General features: G+C 43.2%; 1 protein-coding gene across 1 annotated transcript; it reads right to left on the bottom strand.

Annotated features, from left to right (window-relative positions):
• Positions 1-307: 307 nt before the first annotated feature.
• ecpas (Ecm29 proteasome adaptor and scaffold) lies at positions 308-20,971 on the bottom strand. The gene is made up of 49 exons (XM_061061480.1): positions 20,891-20,971; positions 18,976-19,106; positions 18,302-18,418; positions 17,906-18,024; positions 17,254-17,403; positions 16,981-17,158; positions 16,593-16,732; positions 16,275-16,353; positions 16,065-16,184; positions 15,860-15,945; positions 15,675-15,750; positions 15,532-15,581; positions 15,367-15,433; positions 15,144-15,266; positions 14,908-15,011; positions 14,038-14,161; positions 13,863-13,943; positions 13,560-13,773; positions 13,166-13,257; positions 12,397-12,531; positions 12,109-12,280; positions 11,748-11,920; positions 11,536-11,637; positions 11,207-11,330; positions 10,490-10,635; positions 10,107-10,161; positions 9,876-9,990; positions 9,208-9,276; positions 8,854-8,971; positions 8,586-8,753; positions 8,367-8,446; positions 8,044-8,149; positions 7,880-7,927; positions 7,521-7,639; positions 6,826-6,976; positions 6,645-6,710; positions 5,491-5,580; positions 5,310-5,376; positions 5,133-5,224; positions 4,952-5,018; positions 4,182-4,379; positions 3,838-4,049; positions 3,708-3,751; positions 3,423-3,615; positions 3,181-3,328; positions 2,392-2,497; positions 2,206-2,294; positions 2,044-2,115; positions 308-1,328 (listed from the first exon to the last, which is right to left on the bottom strand). Exons 1-49 carry the CDS (start codon positions 20,910-20,912, stop codon positions 1,189-1,191), a joined length of 5,538 nt encoding a protein of 1,845 aa, XP_060917463.1. The 5' UTR covers positions 20,913-20,971; the 3' UTR covers positions 308-1,188.
• Between the last annotated feature and the right edge of the window lie 661 nt (positions 20,972-21,632).

Below are 21,632 nucleotides of genomic sequence, written 5' to 3'. Positions count from 1 at the left end.
GAAAGTTCCCAACTTAAATGTTCAATAATTAGTCCATGGTTCCTTCTGTCGAAAAATTTCAGTTATTTCAAGCTTTCAGACACCAAACCATGAAAACCTGACAGGATATTAAAAAAGACAATTTGGTAGTTTAAATTAAGAGTAACAAAAAGCTCTTAAAATAAACTAAACAGGGATCTGGTAGCCTGGGTCATCTGACCTGTGGCTCCCTTCCTGTGTCTCTCTAATTTCTCTAACCACTATCCTGTCTTTAAAATAAAGGCATAAGATCTCACATTTTAGTAAATAAGAAAAAAAAAGTTACTCGTTTAAATTGGCAATGTAGTTTTTATTGTATCAGGAACATAACTCAAACAACAGCATCACTTCTGATCTAAACAGCAGGTTTTTATCATTTCATTCTTTCTCAACACTTGACAAACATGGCCGTCGTTTCTGCTCGCTCGTCCTGCAGGAGACAGGAGATCTAAAACTCTTTAACATGACACACACACGGCGGGGTCCATCACTGCCTCACTTCCTCCCCCACGACTCGGCGACGGCGGGGACCCTGGATAGTGCAACTTCACATCAGAGTCGACTCGTCAAACATGTGCATGTTGTGACATTTAATAAGTAGGCAAACCCACAACAGTAGTAAAAGTCCCCGTCTTCAGGGTTATAGGTATACAGCATCCACAAACCCAACACATTGGTTTATATAGCATTTATTATTCTTATCTTACCGTCCACTTAAATGAACCAAATACATCTTGACACATTACAATTAATGCCTTGCCCTTCACCACTTACGCTGCGAGATCAGACTCGGAGCAAGTCGTGTTATCATCGTCGTCTTTTTTCTCTGAGTTTAAAGTCGAGCGCCTTTCGACCACAGGTGTGAATCGGTCTGACAGAGTGACGTCAGCGTCGGTGCTCACAGGTTACATGGATAAGTACTGAAATTAATGAGAGGGGTTTGGTGTGATTACGAGAGAATCACTGCTTGAAGGTCACACAGAGGAGCGTGTTAGGTGTTTGGATTTTACTGATGAAGAAAAACAAAACAAAAAAAAAAGTAGATGCTCTAACTCGTTGTACTTTGTGGTTGTGACTGCATTAATTTGGCTTTCTCGATGAGATGTGTGTGTGTGTGTGTGTGTGTGTGTGTGTGTGTGTGTGTGTGTGTGTGTGTGTGTGTGTGAGAGCTCAGGGTTGGCTCTGGATGTGTCTGCGTAGCTCCTGGGCCTTGTCCCTCAGGTCGGGCCTGCTGTCGGACTGCAGCGTCGACAGGGAGCGCTGCAGCTGCTCCCGGCTCTTCACGGACACACAGTCCCACTGTGCGCTCTCTGTTCACGTCACACAAGCAGAAGAAAATATTTCATGACACGGCTCTCTCCAATGCTCTGAATTCAGACTGCAGTACACATTTTAAAGAGGACGTATTATCCCCCTTCTCCACCTTTTCAAACAGTCCCCCTGTGGTCTAAATGAAACATCTGTGCTGTGCTTTGGTCAAAATATAACATGAATCAAGCACCAGAGGAGGTTTGTGACCCTGTATAAACCAGCTCTCTCAGAACGCTCCGTTTTGGTGTGTGTGTCTCTTTAAATGTGATGACCCCCCCCTGAGTTTTCCTGGTAGACATCACTCCTCTGTAGAGAGAATAAAAATGGAGGACCTGCGCAAAAGTTTTGCTCTAGTCTGGGGGTGGAGTCCATGAGTGGAGATACCAGGGGAGGGGAGGGTATTTTTTTTTTTTTTTTAACAGAATCCCACTGTGACATCACAAGGAGAGCAATTTAGAAACAGAGCATTTTTCTCTGTGTTTTAAGACTTATGAAGACCACAAACAAAGGACTGGATGGGTTTATTTCACATGTTGTGGGTCAGTAGACACTCAGGTTACTCAAATATATGTTCAAAAACACTGTACAAGTGGATATATAAGTATGTCCCCTTTAAAAACGAGGTGTCAGAATTACATATTGCTCCTTTAATCCCTTTTAAGCCCCTCCTTCTCTTTAATTCCCATTCAGACTGAACATCCATGAAAGACTTACCTCCCGTTCTCTTCACAATCAGATCCACAACCGACAAGGCCTCTGTCCTCACCGACGAGTAACTTTTGTTTTCTAGACACAAAAAAAACAAACTAAAATGTAAATATAACGCAGGCGAGTTAAACTGTCATTCACAGAACACTGAAACCGAACGGCCTTTACCTAAAGGGAACGTGAGAGCGCCACAGGTGTCAGTCAGGATCTGCGACAAAGCATCGCAGTCTTTATTTCCTTTCTCGAGCAGCAACAACCTACAAGGGGAAATAAGTGTTTAAATGAAGGCACCATTATGTGTTCATTTAAAGGACGATGAAATAAAGGTGAGGTAATGATTGGACAGGTCCTCACCCCTGGAAGTACGCCTTCATGGATTGAAGAACACCGAGTTGGACTTTCCAGGTGCTCAGTTTCAGCTTGTAGCACATCAGGCCGCACACCTCCACCTGGAAACGAGCTGTAAACGGACACACACACAGAGGTTAGAATCTTTCTTTGTAAGGGTCACATCTCTCAGCTCAGGACACCGACCTGGTTCACCAACATTACTGTGGTTCACATGAGCGCGATTCTGCAGCAACGCTTGAGTCTCTAAAATGACTTCAAGTCTTTACAACAGAAACTTTCTTCAGGTAAAATGTAGATCACGTCTCAGTCACTCTCAGGAAATGACGGACAAGACGTTTTTTAGGGCGCGGTCACACTGGCCATCTGTACCGTGCTGTACACTGATAATCCTGAAATTATCTAGATCATTTCATGAGGACTGCCCCTGAAATTCACCTGACCTGGGGAGTGGGGGCGGGGGGGTCTCCTGAGGTAAGACGGGACGGATCTTGTAACAAGATTTTTAACTTCAAAATCCGGGTAAGGGAAGTACCTATGTCTCTGTAAAGTGGTAAAATGTGAATACCATCCAGGATGTTTACTTGTAATCTTAAAGAATGTGCTGTGTGTCAAACATTAACATCTTGTGCAAAGTGGTGTGTGTGTGTGTGTGTGTGTGTGTGTGTGTGTGTGTGTGTGTGTGTGTGTGTGTGTGTGTGTGTGTGTGTGTGTGTGTGTGTGTGTGTGTGTGTGTGTGTGTGTGTGTGTGTGTGTGTGTGTGTGTGTGTGTGTGTGTGTGTGTGTGTAACTTACCCTGTGTCTGTGGGTTTCTAGGCCAGGCTTTTCCCAGACTCTCAAAAGCACAGAGCAGAGCTTCTGTCTGCAGCTCTTTCTCCTTCACATCTGAATCGTCGTCGTCCTCGCGTGACCTGCTCGATGCGGCACCGGTCTTCGGGCAGCTCTGAAACAGGAAACAGGAAGAAGAAGGATTGAGTGAAGCTTCACGTCTCAAACTGTGGCGTCTTCGTTACAACTGAGCAGAGTGTCGTTGAAACCTTCTTGATCAGAGGGAAGAGGATCTCGGCCAGGTCGCTGAAGCGGTCCTCCTGGCTGCTATGAAGCACGTCTCCTGCACAGCGCAGAGCCGCCATCTTGTAAACGAGACTTTCCTTGCGGCACTCTTTCAACACGACCTCCAACACCTCGGAGATGGTGGGTTGGCCTGAGCACGGCTTCTTCAGCTCGCCGCTGAGAGACAACAGAGAATCACGGGATTCAAATAACGGATGAACTCAAGATGAAGAAAAAAATCCAAAGATAAGTTCTTGAAGGAGGCTCACCTGCATTTGGAGACGACAGAACCGATGGCTTTCAAAAGCTCCTCCTGAACAACGACAAAATAAAAACATTAAATCAAAATCATCTCGATTAGATTTTTTTTTTGTGTCTTTATCTTTACTCCGATGTTACCTTTCCTGCCCATGTGCGCCCAGACAGTCCCTGGATTAATGCCGTTAGCACCATGCCAAGGTGTGGGGCCACCAATGAGCCTGTCTGTTCCTTGGCAACGGTTGCCATGGCAGCTGCACCCTGAGCCTTCATCTTCCAGGACTGGGACTGCAGAGCCTTCTGCGTGATGGCGATCAGCTCCGTCATGTAGAGTCTGATGCCTCCGAAGCTTCCTGCAGCCCAAAGAGAGTTTGAAGACTTTTTTTTTTTTTAAACGGACCGGACTGAATAGTGACGTCTCTTTAAAACAAAAAGATGAAGAATGAATCTTCTGATGGAGGTATTTTAATGATGGTTTTCCTCACCTGGGACGTTCTCCTGCCACACCTCGGCCCACAGCGTGGCGTCGTGGCTCTCGCCTTTCTCCTCCTCAGGGCCGGGAGCTTGATGCATACCCAGGAAGGCCAGCGGCAGGGCCACTCCCGCGTGGCCCTTCAGCACGTCGGGGCTGTAGTGGCTGATGGCGTGCACGGTCAACACACATGATGACTTGTAAACGGGCTCTGGTAGAGAGAGAGAGAGAGAACAGAGGGTAGACAAGTGAATGTTTAATTAACTGCATGTAAGAAAATAAACTTATTTAATACAGACACACAATGCTTTATGACTTGACTTCTTCTCCTCTTCAGGCTTAAAAAGTATTTATAAATGTAGGGATTTAATCTAAAGGGGGTCATTCTTGCGCAATCAAGGACACTAGACTGAAGAGAGAAGTCGAGCAGAATCTGTGACACCTTTGAAAGCGCTTGTTTTAACTCACTTTTAAGGCATTTACATTATGCCCTTGTTTTGTTTATTATTATTTTTGGATTAATTTGTTGGGCTTTTAATGCCGTTAATGAAGAGACAGGACAGTGGATAGAGGAGAGAGAGTGGGGACTACAGCCTCTGTACATGGGGCATGCAAACTAACCGCTTGGCCACCGGCGCCCCCCAACCGTTGTTTTGTTAAAGGTGCTATTGCAATGAAGATATTATCATTATAACAATATCTGACAATAGTGCTGCTGTTCTGTATCCAGACCTTTTTTGTTTAAGACTTAATTAAATCAAAATGTAAAAAAATGTGTCTTACCTTCTTTCTCCAAGTACCAGCTGTTCAGCTTCAGTAGGAGTTTCTCCACGCTGCTGTCTTTCGCCGTCTGATGGGAAAAAAAACAAGCAAATTAAAAAACAAACTCCTGCTCACTCAGTCCTTGTAAACAACCCGTCGTGTGATAGCAGTCATAAGATCGATGAGCACATGCGCTGCTTACCCTCACTAAGTGGCCCAAAGCAAAGGCAAATTGTTTCTGCACCACGCTGCTTCTGTCATGGATACCATTGAGCAGGGCGCTCATCAGTTTACCTGCAGACACAGACATGAGTTGACTTGAACACAACACACTCTCAGCACACTTAGAGGAACACATGAGCGGCTCGTTTGACTCTACCTGAGTACGGAGTGAGGTCTTGGGGGCACTGCACCGTGAGTGAAACTATGACACTCGCACAGCCGCCCTGGGATGAGAAAGAAGACAGACATGAGTATGATGATTCAATAGATCATTTACAGATAATTTAAGAATTAGAGTCTACTATACAGGGGGGGGGGGGGGGGGGGGGGCCCTGTACCTTTGTGCCCAGGCCGACTCCACTCTTGAGCAGCTCACAGAGTCTGGGAACCAGCTCTCCCAGCACGGACACATCCAGGTGCTGCAGACACTGTGAAAAGGGCGACACGAGGCCTTCAGAAACAGATCTCACTCCACTACTTTTATTATTCTACTCATGACCCATTCATTGTCAGTAAATCACAAGAACTTTGGTTTCTTTTTCTGGTTCAAACAGCTGAAGTAAGCCGGAGTGAAGCCTTTGTGCAGCTTTTATCTACTGCTGAACTGAGACTCATGAGAGACAGAGTAATGGCCGCCTCTCCTGGGTATGAAACGGACCAAGAATCACTGTGTTAACGTAAATGTCAAACGGAGAAGGAAGTCTTGGCTGGAAGTCGTTTAATGTAAACCGGTCATTCGGTCCAAGAGATGATTGTTTCAAGATTGCTTTTCCTCTGACGGGCAGGAGGCGGGGCGGGGGGGGGATCTCAGGAGGCAAGACATGAGGTAAAAATAAAAGATGCTGCACAAATCAAGATGGCAGACCAAACTACAATATGAGTTTCTTGCACAGCATCAATAAAAGAATTCTTGAGACCATACAAGCGAGAAGAAAAGAGTATGGCGCACGCCAATCAGAACTTTCATGGACCAGTCGTGTAATTTAAATATCATCAACCCGCCCGCTAACCTGAGGGGGATATTTCTATTACCTGCTGTGTTCACAAATCAGTGCAGCCCAACGTCACATGAAAAAAACAGGGGGTGGTAGTAGCTCAGTCCAGGTGCAGACCCTTGAGCAAGGCACAGACGCCCTACCAGCTCAGGAGCGCTCGCTGTGTGCAGCCCCCTCACTCCATTAGTGCATGTCCACAGGATCCTGTTTGTGCATGCGTGTGTGTGTTTCAGCCTGTGTGTGTGTGTGTAGCATGTCTTAATACCAGACTGTAAAATCGAATTCATCCATTGCGGGAGAATTGAATCTTAATCCTCTTAAAGTTTTATGATGAGGCTGGGGTGAAAAGTTTGTCCGTTTGCGTTCACACATGCAGCTCAAGTTTTGTGCGTGTGTGAAAACACAGAGTGGCTTTTATCAGGTTTAAACTCTTTCGTTTCTAGATTCTGGGTGAAAACCACAAAAGAAACTAGAAGGAAGGATGTTTGTCTTCTCACCATGTTCACTGTCTCCATCATCGGAGAGGACTTAGCAGCACTTAGCCTGGCAGCATCCATGGCACTCTAGAGAGGACGAGAAGAGCACATAACAAATCATGAAGCTGTGAACAGGGGGAACCTAAAAACAAAAACAAAGAGGCTTTGGTTAAGACCTAAATGAAGGGGAAGCTGAGCTCACCTTTTCCTGCTCCGTGGCTCTGAGACTGAGGTAGTTTAGGACCTGAGGCTCCAGGGTGCTGAGAGCCTCCAAAAGTGCCGGGATCAAGCGGGAAGCATGAGGCTTAAGTCTGGCCCCGGCTGTTTTACTGATCTTCACCAGGGTCTGGATACTAGGAGAGAAAAACAGGGACAGATGAATGCTGGGTAGAAAAGACAAACAGTGCTAAGGTCAAAAATCTATTCTGATTTAAGACCTTTTATTTGACATACTAAAGAGTGTAAGTATTTAACTTCTGTGTTTTCCCCTCATCACTTAACACTGCAAAAGTTTTTTGAAAGTGTGAAAGCTCTATCAAATAGTTTGTAAATCTAATTTCAAGTTGCAAAATGTGCTCGCCCCATAGGCAGACGTTCTTATCCCAAGCATACAGGTCATTTTTGTTGTCTGTTTATTTCTTAAAATTAGATGTTTATAAGGATTAAAAGCAGAATGTGATGATTTGCAACACACTGAAATCCCATATTTGATTAAGAATAGCACAAAGACGACATTTCAAAAGTTGAAACTGAGATATTTAATTGTTTTTTTTAAAACACATACCCAATGTGTGTGTGTGTGTGTGTGTGTGTGTGTGTGTGTGTGTGTGTGTGTGTGTGTGTGTGTGTGTGTGTGTGTGTGTATAAGGAACATGTGGCCTCATTCTGAGCCGTTACCTGAGAGTGCGGACCTCTGACACGTTGCTCACGATGCCTTTCTCCAGCAGGGTCGGCAACATTACGGCCACGGTTCTCTGGGCCGCGGAGCCCGTCGACTCACACATACGAGTACACACCTGGGCACGGAGAGAGGGAGAGAGAGAGAGAGAGAGAGGGGGGAGGAGAGAGAGAGAAAGACAAAGAGAAGGAGAGAGAGAGAAAGAGAGAGACAGAGAAAGAGAGAAAATGAGAGAGAAAGTGAAAGAGAGGGAGAGAGAGAGAGAGAGAAAGAGAAAGGGAGAGAGGGACCTGGCTGTGAACACAAAATCAATCATAAAGGTCGACAAAAAGGGGGAACATTTGAAAAACCTTTTTACCTTGCTGAGCGTCTTCAGCGTTAAGTCTGCAGCTTTTCTAACTGATTCCTGAAGAGTAAAAAGAACGGCAGGTTAAAACTGAGACCGTCGCCTAAAATCGTTTCCAGCAATGTGTCAGAACTCCATCTGTCGGCCAGATTTAACAAAACACTGATCCTGCTCACCTTGATGTCATCGAGCACTCTGAAAAGTGTCTCCCAAATTTCTGCCAGGTGATCGATGAGGTCATCAGCCTGGCGGCCGCGAATCAGGTCGTTCAGAGCGAGGCAGCTGGAAGGAAGTCACATTACAGATACGGCCTTCAGCTGACATTCTTCTTCAGTTTTAATTAAAGTCAACTGAATGGGAAATTACCTAAATTATAATACTTATAATGTATAAATTCAATATTTATTAGAGATGGGACCGATCCGATCTTATATCGGTATCAGGTCTGATAAAATAAAAATGGCGGTGCCCAAAGTGTCGACAACCTCAGTTAGCGTACCTGGACTCGCGCACCCTCCATGTGTTACTGGTCAAGTTTGAAATGACATCCTGCAGGATCTCCTTCAGATACTTATCCACCTGAATCACATCAGAACAAACAAATACATGAATAAATAATCATCTCCCTAATGTTTCATGACTGCAGGTCTTTATCCGTACATCTGAACATTGTCGGGTATATTTTTCATTTTCATGTTACATAAGTCTGAAATCCTACCATGGTCTTATCAGTGACCAGTGCATCCCAGATGCTGGTCATGGCCTGCCGTATGCTCAGGTTGGGGTCAAACTGGTAGCGATACAGACGGGGAACAAGTTGGGGCATGAACGGAGCCAGCTGCTCCCCGGCCTTGGTGGCGATCATGTGGAAACCGAAAGCTGCTCCCTAAAAGAGGAGAGAAGAAGGTGAGACAACCCGAGACAGGCAGGAAGGCAGGCGTGAAACAGAAGCACATGTGAAGGACGGGAAAGGAGAAGCAGGATACCTTGCGGGAGTTCCACATCGCGTGATGATTGGCCAGATTCATGAACTTGTAGACGAGATCGGGTTGGTTCAGGTCGCTGGCCAATGAGCAGAGCTCTTTGTATGTCGTCAGGCCATGACTGAGAAAGAGTCATCAGGGCAGGAGAGAGAAATAGAAAAGAGTAGATCTTTATTATAATTAATACAAAAACAACAAAAGAAGCGGCTATTTGTAGGAGCAGCACAGATAAGACAGAGAAACATTAAAAACATAAAGCATAATAATAAGACACAATAAGTCATGTTATGCCTTTTTTATTTGCAAATTTAAAAAAAATTAAATATATGTGGTCACTAGAGGTGTCACATGACTCACCCGTCAGGTGTTTTTCCCAAACCTTCGCCTTGGAACACCTCTGTATCTTCAGAAACTGCGTGTTTCACTCTGTTTGAACATATAAATAAGAATTACATTTACACACAGAAACAGATTTGACCATTTTTTATTCCCCTGTACTTAAACCAGCCATGATTCTAAGGCCCCGTGTCCACCTAGCATTTTGTTTTGGGCAGAAAAGTGCTGGCTGTGCGCTCAGGGGTGCTTGCAGAAAAGCGCTGCACGTCCGTCCTGTCTCTATGACAACAGCCTGTTGACAATGGCAGCTGTGTGCCTGCCACTGCTGCGTTACTTTTTTACTGCATGTTTTATATTTGAGATCGTTTATTCTCAGATCAGACACGGAGCGAGGAGGATGTGAGTACAAGACATGATCGGTAGGCGACAAAACTACAAGGACTATCATACATCTGGAAAAGAGCGCCAGTGACATTAACAGCACCTTTCTGAAAAGTTTTCAACTTGAGCGCTCTGAAAAAAGACACTGGTGATGCGCTTGTTCTCCGTACGACCGCCTGCTGCTGGGAACGCTCTCTCCTCAAACAATTGAAAAAAGACGCTGGCGCTCAGATAAATAAATGCCAGGTGGACACGGGGCCTAGCTCTTGTCATGAATCCTTACTTCTTCACATAAACATTTAAATTACCTTTTGCCAGTCATGAGAGTTTCCACCAGTGTGGACACCAGTTTCTGCTGGTCGCCCTCTCCTCCCATCTCGTAGACGAGACCAAGACCTTTAGACGCCACATCCTGACTCAACTCTAAAAGAAGAGGAGGAAGAAGAAGAGGGGTTTGATGAACAGATTGTGTAGACAGAAAGGGATGAAGTTGCACTTTTAGATTTGTAAATCTCTGGCTGGCACAGATTTCGTCTTACCATCTGGGTCAGAGAGAACAGAGATGAAGGCCACCTGAATCTCCTTTAGATGGGTCTGCAGAAGAAACATAAACGGTTACAAGACCAAGCACCCAACAATGACGATGGTCTTTCTCACAGAGAAGACAAAATATTTGAACTATCTCATATTTTCAAAGTGGAAGTAACAGACTGGAGGTGCAAAGATCTGAGCTCCTAAACTCACAAACTGAAAACTTAAGTTATGGTGAATCCAACTACCGGTAATTGAAACCACTTTAACTCTTCTTGACATAAATAACTTTATGACGCTTGCAAAGCTTAAAAGGTTAAGTTGATCCTTCTCTTGATTGTTACAGTTCCTTCTTGAACTTAAGACAGCTAAAGTTGTAAAATAGACTTACTGTGATTTCCTTGTGCTGGCTGAGTTTCTTGACCAGGGAGAGCAACCATATGCAGGAGGCTTGTCGGACATGGGGGTTCTGGCTGCCTATGTACTTGGACAGGATGGAGTTGAGGACCCAGGGAACCACATCGTTGTTTTTCACATCTAAAAAGGGAACATCGGGTTAAATGGATTAAAAATTAAGATTTCTAAACTAAATTTAAGTGTGAAGTAAAGTAGACTACTGAATGTTTATTAAAGGTAACATATTATAGAAAATACACCTCAACATGTGTCCCTAGTCTGTCTACAAACCCCCGAATTATGAGAAAAGTCCATCCTCTCCATCTTGTGCCTGCTCCACTTTTTTCAGAAAATGTGTGCTCAAACAGGCCGTTTGGAGATTTTCCCTTCATGACATCACAAAGGGCAGTAACCCCTCCCCCAGGTGGGTGACACTCCCACAGGATCAGAGTGGATTTATAACAAGAAACTTCACAGATATGTTTTGGGGAGCGCTAACACTTATTTTAACTTTTTGAAAAGGAGGAGAATATGTGACCTTTAAAGCTTATTTATGCTAGGCTAATTAAACTTTGTATTGCTGGTAGTCCGATGTCATTCATAATGTCTGAATCGTCTCCCATCAGCATGCATAACACTGTCAGAAACTTCCATTCAAACACGTACACATCAGTTTAAAGGGAAACCTACCAACATCACTAAAAGAACTTACTGTGTGGTGGGCTGTACTGGTCCTCCGTGCAGGTCCATGGGTCCCTGGCAGCTCCAGAGCTGGTGCCTATCGCAGCACTGGTTATAGCTTCTCCAACTGTAAACTGCAGCTCCACCTGCTTGGCCTGAAGAGAGAGAAAAAAGACTAAATGTTGGTGACCTTCTTCTTAACGACCTCTAACAGCCTCACATGTGGATCATGTATCTGTGACAGCAGAAATTCACAAATCCAATAAATCCATCCAGTGCTCCTATATCATTTAAGACATGTTATTGTCATTTCAAATTGGTGCTACCTGCATTCAGTCAGTCAGTTTTTTTTTTTTTTACCTCAACAGAGTCCATTAGACCCTGCAGCAGCTTCTTCTGGTGAGGGAAGTCTCCATCTCCCACAGGAAGGTAACCCAACGTCTGGATTGATCGCTCCTTCATCTAGGTAAAAGCACACAAAGATCATTAAGACAAATGTGACAACAGTGTACACCCTCACTGAACTACATTTCCATAGCAGAGCTACTTCCTGTAGTGGAGCACCAGATTACCTTTGTGGTTTCCTTGCCAGAGGGGATCCGAGCCAACAGGTTTTCAACTGTGGACAGCTTGGTGAAGCCCTCCCCCTCTGCAGGGATCAGCAGGGAGCCATTGCGCCCAATTTCTCCGAGAGCTGTGCACGCTGCTACAGCAAGAAGTGCACTACTGCTGTCCAAGAAGGAACCTGGGTAAACGCACACAAAAGTAGTTAAACCAACACAGTGAGTATTGTGTTCACACAATAAGTTAAATTGCAATAAAACAGATGCTTTGTCAAAGGATGGACAGAATCAATAGCAATATTCTTAGAGCTATTAGAGCTAATATGTTTAGCCGTATCTGCAGACAAATCAATGCAAAATAACTGCATACCAATTGTCTTGGTGGCCCTGGCAACAAGTTCATCGTCTTCTTTGGGGGGAGGGCTCATTTGCTGCTCCATGTTGTGCATAGAGTCGCTCGCGTTTACTGCTTTCCTCCTGCTCATGTACCTTCCCACCATGTAGCCGAGAGCCAGGATGGCGCCATGCTGAGTCTCAGGACTCTGTGGTGCAACAAAACCATAACACATTTATGTGAAGTTCAAGCACCCATGTTTAAAATAAATATATTTTTACAGAAATAATAATGAATTTGCTCTACAGAGACAGAGTGTCATACATGGTTGTCTTTAGTGATTTTGACCAGGTTCTGCACAGCCATCTGCAGCTCATTGCCGGTCATAGTGGAGACCACCAAAGCATAGAGCTGTGCTGCCAGCTCCCTCATGTCTTCCTTATTTGTGTTCATCAGACTCTGGAGGAAAAAACATCTGTTATTACAGCACAATGTAAATGTGACAGAGACTCATGGTTTAACAGTGCCACAGCATATCAAAATGTTTAGACCCCAGTCTGTATAACACATGGACGGAAGCTCAGTGACATCACTAATTGGTTTCTGAAGAGGCGTCATGAAGCCCAATGAAGTCAGTCGCCATAATGGAAAGGCTAAAATTCAATCAATCTAGTAACAGGCAGAGGTGGAGGCTGAGGCGGGCCTTGGGCCTCCTGGAAAACAGCTACACTGTGTCCACCTGTTAGCCACGCCCCTAATTATGCAAAAGTATAAAAAACTCTTAGGATCATTGGCCCCTCTGTACGGTGTAGATTGTCTGTACTAGTCTGTCAACATTTTTAATTCTGCTGTAAAAATTGGCATTTTAAAACGGGACTTAATGGGGAGTCCTCTGCTTTTGGAGCCAGCCTCAAGTGGACAGTCGAGGAACTGCAGTTTTTTGCACTTTCCCATTGGTTTATTTTTTACCTGTAAGCAGCATCTTGGTTTAAACTTTTTGTGCTACATATATTTAAGCCTTATTTGCTTCTAGTATTGGGTTGCCTTCCTCCTACATGTTAAAAATAAATAAACAGAGATAGAGGATACTCACTTTAATCCAGTCTATTTTATCAATGAATCTGGGAGCCAATTTCTCTGGGCACACAGACACCACTTCCAGCAGACAATACATAACAGGGATTCCTGTTGAGGGATCAAACATCAAGCGCAATAAGTAAGTGTTTCCAACCATGACTAGCATGACAATTCATGTGTTTTTTATACACTTCCAAACTGTGCCAACGAATACAGAAGTTATATAAATCATTGCATTTCCTATAATAGCTTCAATACAGTATCATAACATTGAACTGTGCAACAGTCCAGTCTTTGACCCAGTAATTCATAGGCTCATCTCAATGTTCGAAGCTTACAGCAACAGTAGATCTGATCTCGATCCTGAGGTTTAATGAACCCTAAAGACAGAGCAGTTTCACTTCACTCACCCCCGACAGCAGACAGCAGCTGCTGCAGCAGATCCATGTAGACATGAACGGGGTTTGCCTCAAATCCCTTTGACACTGTAGGCTGATCCGAGGACAGCAGTGTTTGGACATAGCGGCCAATTGCCGGTGCATCATCTTGCATGTCTGGCAGGCGCGTTGACATGGGCGTCGCTCCGGCACTGTGGGCTAGACACATCCTCAGGTACAGAACGATCTGAAAAGAACAGAAAACTAAGTGACTGCAGCAAAAAATATAAATAACTTTTATGGAAAAAACTGCATTTGAAACCCATCAATATCTACCTCTGCAAATGCAGACGGGTTGAAAGGAATAGTGGATGTTCCAACAATATACTTAGCAGGAGTCTTGATCCTCTGAGCTGCCTGATGAAGACAAGATCAAAAAGATACCAGATTAAATATTTCTTTATGCACAAATGGCCTAGTTGTACTGAGTGTATTGTCTCCAGTGGCTTACCTTTTCCTGGACATAGGCCACCATGTCAGGAAAGGAGGGCATTGGCTTTGGTCCCTCCTTCTCTGAGCTCTTTGAGGGTAAAGCTCTCAGCACCTTCTTGGCCTCCGCAGACACCTCCTCCCTCCTAAAACACAGAAACCCAGATCATTTCAGCTTCGCCATCACAGAGGAACATAGGCCATTATCATCCTCACCCCACATTAAACTTGGGAGTCCCTCAGGGGTCAATATTGGGACCAGTTTAGTTTTCTCTATGTATGCCACCACTCTCTAAGTTATACAAAGACACATTATCTAATTTCCCTACTATGCTGACGACATACAGATTTTTTTGCTCGATAAAACCTAGTGCCATCACACATCCTCTCAGATCTCACTAAATTTCTGAGATATTTCAAAATGGATGTAAGAGAGCTTTATTGTTGATCCATATAGTTGCACCTTGCCAACCAGTCCTCCCTTTGATCCCTGTCACTTAATGTCAAACAAAGTCTCAGAAACCTTGGAGTTACCTTTCTACCATTGTTTTAGGTTTTAACTTTTTATTGTTTTATCTCATCATTGTTTTATGTATATCCTCTTTTATTCTGCCAACCCGTTTTATTCCTTCTTCATTGTGTGTTGTATTGATGGGCTTTAATGTTTTGTAAAGCACATACAGCATATAAACATATACAGTTTGTTACAATAATCCATTTTTATCTTAATTGTTGTTAACCAATTGTATTTGTACCTTGTTGTGTATATGATGCTTCCAAGACTTACATAATGCTAAAATGCAGAAAGAGCATTCATGTTTCAATATGAATATATATATATATATATATATATATATATATTTATGTAAGGTCTGTGTGATTCAGGACTTACGGGTCTCCAGCTGCCAGTAGCAGCAGGTATCTTGATGGCACATGATCAGGACCAAACACTGTGCTGGCAAACTTCATGGCCACCTGTCGAACTTGCACCTCCGGCTGCCAGACAGAAAAAAGAACAAGATAAAAAGACTGCTTAACATGCCTCATATGCCTGGTAACTTAACTAGATAACCTTAATGTAAAAAAAACAAAAACAAACTAAGATCTATTTTGCCCGTGCACCCTCACCTTTCCAATGTATGCAGCCACCAGGGCCTCCATCAGGTTCAGCAGTGCCCCCTGCAGGTTGGCATAAGCTCCAACCATCATAGACAAGGCCTCCTGGATGGCAAGGCGGACATCCGGCTCCTCCTAAAGAAGATTGTTGGTTATATATTGTATCTGATGCTCCACTGTGCTCTCGTTGGATCAGGAGCTTAACTGCAAGACTTTTGAAAGACCTTCCACCTACCTTACACATGGACTCAAAAAACTGCTGTACAAGTGCAATATCCTTTGTGAACAGCTGTGGCATGCGGCTAGGGGAGAGAAAGTACAGTTAAACACTGTCAGCTTGCTCTGGTATTTTAGAATGAAGAAAATTTATTCAAGGAGGAAAAAAAAAGTTTGATGATACCTTGAAAGTTTTCCAACAGCAGAATAGGCAACACACAGTAGCTTAGGATCCTACAATGACAAATGTTGTACCATTCTTATTGAACTGAATTAAATTGCAAATTGAAGTTTAAATATGTGGTGTCATTAGTTTTTGTTTTTTACCTCCTTATATTCATTGATGAGCTTGGTGAGACCATTGAGGAGCATCAGTCCCAAAGGTTTATTTGTGTCAGGACATCTGAAAATCAATAAAAGCCCCCAAAAAGATTGAATTATTAGAATTGGAAAAAAAAGAAATAAAGGAAGAAAGTTAGTCAATGTTTAATGAATTGAGAAAGTGTCCTTACACCATGCAGATGTGATGGACAAACTGCAAAGTGAGAGACAGCAGTTTGTTGTTGGTGCTCGCCCCAAACAGACCGTCATACACGACCTACAGAGGAAATGAAGAGAATTATAATGGGACCATAAATGTGAAGACTTACTGTAACATATGTTTGCAAAACTGAGCCTTTGTTAATGTGCACAAACAAGGGTGGAGAAAGATCCTACCTGGATGTTTGCTGGGAAACACTCTGCGGCCAGGCGTGACCGCAGAAGATGAGGCAGGATCTTCAGTTTGACTCGTGTGCTCACGGGCTCGTGCTTCAGCTCTTGCTTCATATTGCCCCCCTGGTGCACAAGCAAACCCGTATTAAACTTCACCTTACCTCATATTGAATAAACACTAGCAGTTTGAAAAGAAAAATTGAGTTGACAAACCTTTGTCTTAAGAGGAACATCCCCCAGATACACCTTGAACATCTTGTTGATAATTAGAGGATTATTCCAATCGATGATGCTGATGGATAATAAAACAAGAAGATAAAGAGTAAGATCAATAAAGCAGAAATGTTCTTGGCAAACAACAAACAAGCAGGGAAATAAACAGAGTGCAGAGCAGGGCGCAGGACACATCAAAATGTTCGCTTAACTAAATAGCTACAGTTAACATTGTGTTAACTGACTGTACAATTAACTGAGTCAGAGGTCAGATCTGTTTTGCAAATATGAACCAGAGATTATTTAAGCTCTACCCACCTCTGTTTGCTCTTCAGCTCCAGATCCGCCGCTGTGGCCACACTATGTCTGGTGTCACTTGATGCCACCACCAGGTGCACCACTGTCTCCACCTCTGGGACCTGCTTTGCCTCTATGAACTTCACTATTCCCAGCTTACACTGTCAGAACCACGTGCAAAATGAAAGAGTCATCAGAGAACACTCAAAAACAAGCACAATGTGAATTACGGCCACATAATTGCTATCAGGAGATAAACACAAGACTGTATCAAATAGATACTCCATGCATGTGAGTGCATAATCCAATTCCAAGATAATAAGAACTGAGAGAGGGTGCAGCTTTAATTCTGTCCAGCAAGCAGAACAGAACAGTCCCAACACTCTTCATCAATTTTCAGTCACTGTACCTGCTCTAGCTGCTCAGCGCTCCACTGGGCCTCTCCAATCACCCTCTTGGCAGCATAGACACTCATCCCCGGGGGAGGCTGGGGGAGACCCTGGCCACCTGCAGCCACTGCCCCATCTGCAGAACCTCCCTGGGAGGAGGAGGGAGCAGGGCGAGTCGGAGATTCATTGAGCACAAACCTGAAGGAGCCGGAGCGAGAAGAAGTGAAGCTTTGAATATACAAATTCAGAGCGCTTCATAATATCACAATACGGATTTGCATTCAGGAACTCACCCATAAGGCATTAGCAAAACATCTAACATGAACTCCAGTAGCAGTTGCACTGTCTTTGGCCTCTCGGTTAAGTTAAATGGAGATGCAATCTTGGAGGTGCCTGCAGGATACTTCATATAGTAAAGGGTCGGGATCAGCAGGTGCATCAGGCTAAAAGAAGAGAGAGAGTGAAGTTATAAGACAGTTCAGAGAGGAATAGGGGCAGCTGGTATTGAAAAGTATCAAACATTTTGACAACTGTAGTGTGAATGTGGCTCAGTCCCATTTCTAATCTTTCAAGTGCCCCTTTGCCCCTCAGATCAAAGTTACAAGGGTAGTGGTGACGTCTTCTGATATGAAATCGTACCACCCTTCAAGACCCTGATTCACTATCAGTCGTCCTCGATGGCATTTACGTAAACAGATGTGATCATGGTACCGGTTAGGTATTCTGGAAGATTTCTCATACTACTCGTTTTGGAGAATGCTTCTGAGGAATCTCAGTTTAAAGGGCCACATAGCCCAAACACTTCACCCCACCTCTCCATTCCAACAAGCATCAGGGCACCCTAACTCTAGACGAGCATGAATGATGAACGTGCAAAATGTAGGTGTAGGCCTAAGTGGTAGGGGCAAAGGGTATAATGAGACTGAGCCTTAAGTTTGTCCTCACCTGTCCTGCTGAGGCTGTGGTTTGCCTTCCATGGCAGTGAGAAGGGTCGGGGCCAGCTCACACTGTTTTCCTACCTCCAGACGGGGGTAGCCCATTTTGATGTAGATGATTGTGAAATTCTGCAAAACACACACAGAAATAAAGAATCTCCAACTTCTTCTCACTTGACAAACTAATACTTAAAAACAATGAAAATCCTACAGGTTCAAGATTAATAAATAGTATGTATAATATTCAGATACATTCAAAATGATGAATATGAAGACTGTTTGAACAACGTGTTGCAGTAACCAATAACCTGCTACTGTTCAACTTGAACAGTAAACTTTCAGGTTATCGATGACTTTTCTTTTCAAAGTAACATCTCAGTATGGAATATACACATTTGATCCTTACCGTGACAAAGGAGGCGGCTGCAGGATCCTGGTACTGCACCAGCAGAGTTTCTACTGGGAGCTGGATCTTAGGTCGGCTTTTTATCCTCTTGTTAAGGTGGACCAACAACTCCATAACCTAACAGAGGAGAATCAAGAAGTTATTTTGTACCATGTCAACTATACAGGACACGGCCTTTCTGTGTGGCGTTTGCATGTTCTCCCTGTGCATGCGTGGGTTAAATCAATCAATCAATCTTTATTTGTATAGCACAAATTCATAACAAATGTTTTCTCAAGACACTTTACAAAAAGCAGGTAAAAGACCTTACTCATTGCTATATTACAAAGACCCAACGTTAATCCATCATGGCGTCAGGTTCTCTGACTTCCAAGGTTAATTGGTGACTCTAAAATTGCTCGTAGATGTAAATGTGAGTGTGGCTGGTTGTCTGTCTTTATATGTCAGCTCTGGTCCAGGGTGTAGCCCGCATCTCGTCCAATGACAGCTGGGATTGGCTCCAGCCCCTCGCAGAAAAGTGGTACATTATTTTTGAATAAGTCTTGAGAAAACATTTGTTATGAACTGGTGCAACACAAATAAAGATTGGTTGATTCGATTATTTGAGGTGCTACTCGAGATAGACTCAAGACTCGATGTGATCTCATCAGGCAGAGAGAAAACGCCATTCTTACTTTCTTCCGCACACCCTCCTGTACGCTGGAGAGTTTGAGGAGCACAGGGGGCAGGAACTTGGAGATAATGTCCTGAAGCTGATCATCTGTTTCTGCATGGCCCAGGCGGAGGAACACGCGCTCCAGTTGATCTGTAAAAAAAAAAAACACATATATTAAACTTTGATTATCTTTTATTTTCAATGTAGAAATGTGTCACACCCTAGGGAAAGCCCTGGTGAGTTAAAATATCAATGTGCGAGTCGCACATACTGTGTTTTCAGTGACACCTTAGGAAAACACAATAATCATTATTAGTACTTTAAAAAGGACATATTCTCCCTCTTCTCCACCTTTTCAAACAGCCCCCCTGTGGTCTAAATGAAACATCTGTGCTGTGCTTTGTTCAAAATATAACATGAATCAAGCACCAGAGGAGGTTTGTGACCCTGTATAAACCAGCTCTCTCAGAACGCTCTGTTTTGGTGTGTGTGTCTCTTTAAAGGCTTTATATGCGATTTTTTTTGATCCAGCAGATGTCGCCCTTGAGCACCAGCATGAAACCAAAACAACTCGTGCTGCATTGTTGTGTTAGCATGCTAATGCTAGCGATCTTTATTATGCTCGTATCTTCACCCTGCATGTAAATTTACCTGAAATGAGCGTGATCTAGAAACACAGTTAAGCAGTGAGTACAGTATGTTATTCTTCTTTTCTCTAGTCCCTCAATTAAACAACTTTTATACGAGAGGGGAGGAGTCAGCCGGCCGTCCTGGCGATGTAAACAAAGTGAAGATAGGACTCTGAAAACTCTGAAAACATCACAGACAGTGGGACTCGGGTGTTACACCCATTGTAGACAGTCATGACTCACAGAGTTATTTTCAGAGGATATACTTGATTTCTATTATATTTAAGTGTGAAGAAACACATATTGAGCCTTTAAATGTAATGACCCCCCCTGAGTTTTCCCCGTAGACATCACTCCTTCGCTAGCCAGAATAATAATGGCAGACCTGCACAAAAAGTTTTGTTCTAGGCTGGAAGTGGAGTCCATGAGTGAAGATACCAGGGGAGGGGATTTTATTTTTACCAGAATCCCACTGTGACATCACAAGGAGAGCACATTTGAAACAGAGCATTTTTTCCTCTGTGTTGTAAGACTTGTGCAGACCACAAACAAAGGACTGAATGAATTTATTTCACATTTTGTGGGTCAGTAGACACTCAGGTTACCTAAATATATGTTCAAAAACACTGTACAAGGTGATTCTTTATAATATGTCTCCTTTAAAGGAAACATTTCAGCTGTAATATATTGGACAATGTGTCTGTTTTGGAAGGACGCAGAAACAGTCTGTTCGACCTTCAGCTTCATCAAGAGGGAGTAAAACACACAAAAAGAGACAGTGACTTGTTTATGTGTTTCCAGTTGTGTGTTATAATCTGGTGCTGTCAGCTGCTGTGTTGGTGCAGCCCTGCCTTCTTTCTGTCGGCATGGCTCTCCAACCAGCTAGCTACAACAAATGACTCTCCACGCATTTCATCATTTCTGTCACAACACCGGCTTTTAACAACCAGTGGCATCCCGCGAAATCACTCCTCCACAAGCCTTAACATCCAGGTTTTAAATCTGCACTTTAAAAGTTTGATTACGGAGACATTTAAGTAGCCTACGTGATAGTTTCATTTTGACCATGACTGGGCAAACGGCCTTCTGACGTTAGCATTCTAGCTAGCAGCATAGCCGGGGAAGCTAACTATCATTCCTGTCAAGTTTGTCTTTTTTAACTCAACCAAACACAATCCTGTGTGGACAGAAAAAAAATCCTAATGGTTGCCGTGAAAACAGCCTGTTGTTCAGTGTACGTTTAACAGTCACTGGCACGACATTTAACCAGATATTTATCACAAATAACGCAGAGAGAAAACTTACTGAGTTCATCCTGAGCAGCCATGTTTGCAGACGGTCATTAGCGCCCCCTCAGTTCAACGAGTGTAACTGCAGGCGCCGGAGCCACTCCTCAGCAGCTGCTTCATCTTCCTAATACACCAGTGGCACTAACATGGATTACATTTTTTTATTTTACATAAATGTATATATATTTGGGGTTTTGGGGCATCAGAGGGACTAATTTTAGTGCTACATGACATACAAAGAAATACAATAAACACTAAAAGGCTGCAATAATATTCACATGTAATCTTTTTATCTCATTTTGTACTTTAGTTTTTTTTTTTATCTTTCAAGGTTTTTAGAAAGTTTTTTTTTTTTTTTTTTTTTTTTTAAAGAAAACTGTCAGGGAACCTTCTCTCAGTTCTCCAAACATTTTCTAAAAAGCACAACGAAATGCAAAACATAAGTCTACTCTTTAAATTACAAAGTTGCATATCATGTCTTACTCGTAAATTTTGGAGAATATCCACAAAAAAATCTCTGAAGCACTTTCTCTGAAAAATACATACTTTTAAGAAAAATCATATAGATTTGCTTTTGTATAGGCTACTTTAACTTGTAAGCACAAGTTAATATATTGTGCGTACAAGTTAGATGATTACTTGTGCACACAAGATAATTTATGGAGCCCCTGAAGTCCCAGATATTTTTTTGGGTGTGCACACGGTAAATATGATGTTTACGTTTTTTTTTTGACGGATACAACATACATTAGACAAAC

The sequence above is a fragment of the Labrus mixtus genome, chromosome 2 (assembly GCF_963584025.1).
Source record: "Labrus mixtus chromosome 2, fLabMix1.1, whole genome shotgun sequence".
NCBI classification, from domain to species: domain Eukaryota; kingdom Metazoa; phylum Chordata; class Actinopteri; order Labriformes; family Labridae; genus Labrus; species Labrus mixtus.
This window is presented reverse-complemented; position numbering and strand designations above follow the sequence as displayed.

Coding starts and splice junctions, on each gene's coding strand:
- ecpas (XM_061061480.1), bottom strand. CDS start 20,912: ATGGCTGCTCAGGATGAACTCA. Junction 9,991..10,106: donor TGTTCTCTCTGACCCAGATG/GTAAGACGAAAT, acceptor CTCTTCTTTTAG/AGTTGAGTCAGGATGTGGCG. Junction 4,380..4,951: donor CTGGTACTTGGAGAAAGAAG/GTAAGACACATT, acceptor TCTCTCTACCAG/AGCCCGTTTACAAGTCATCA.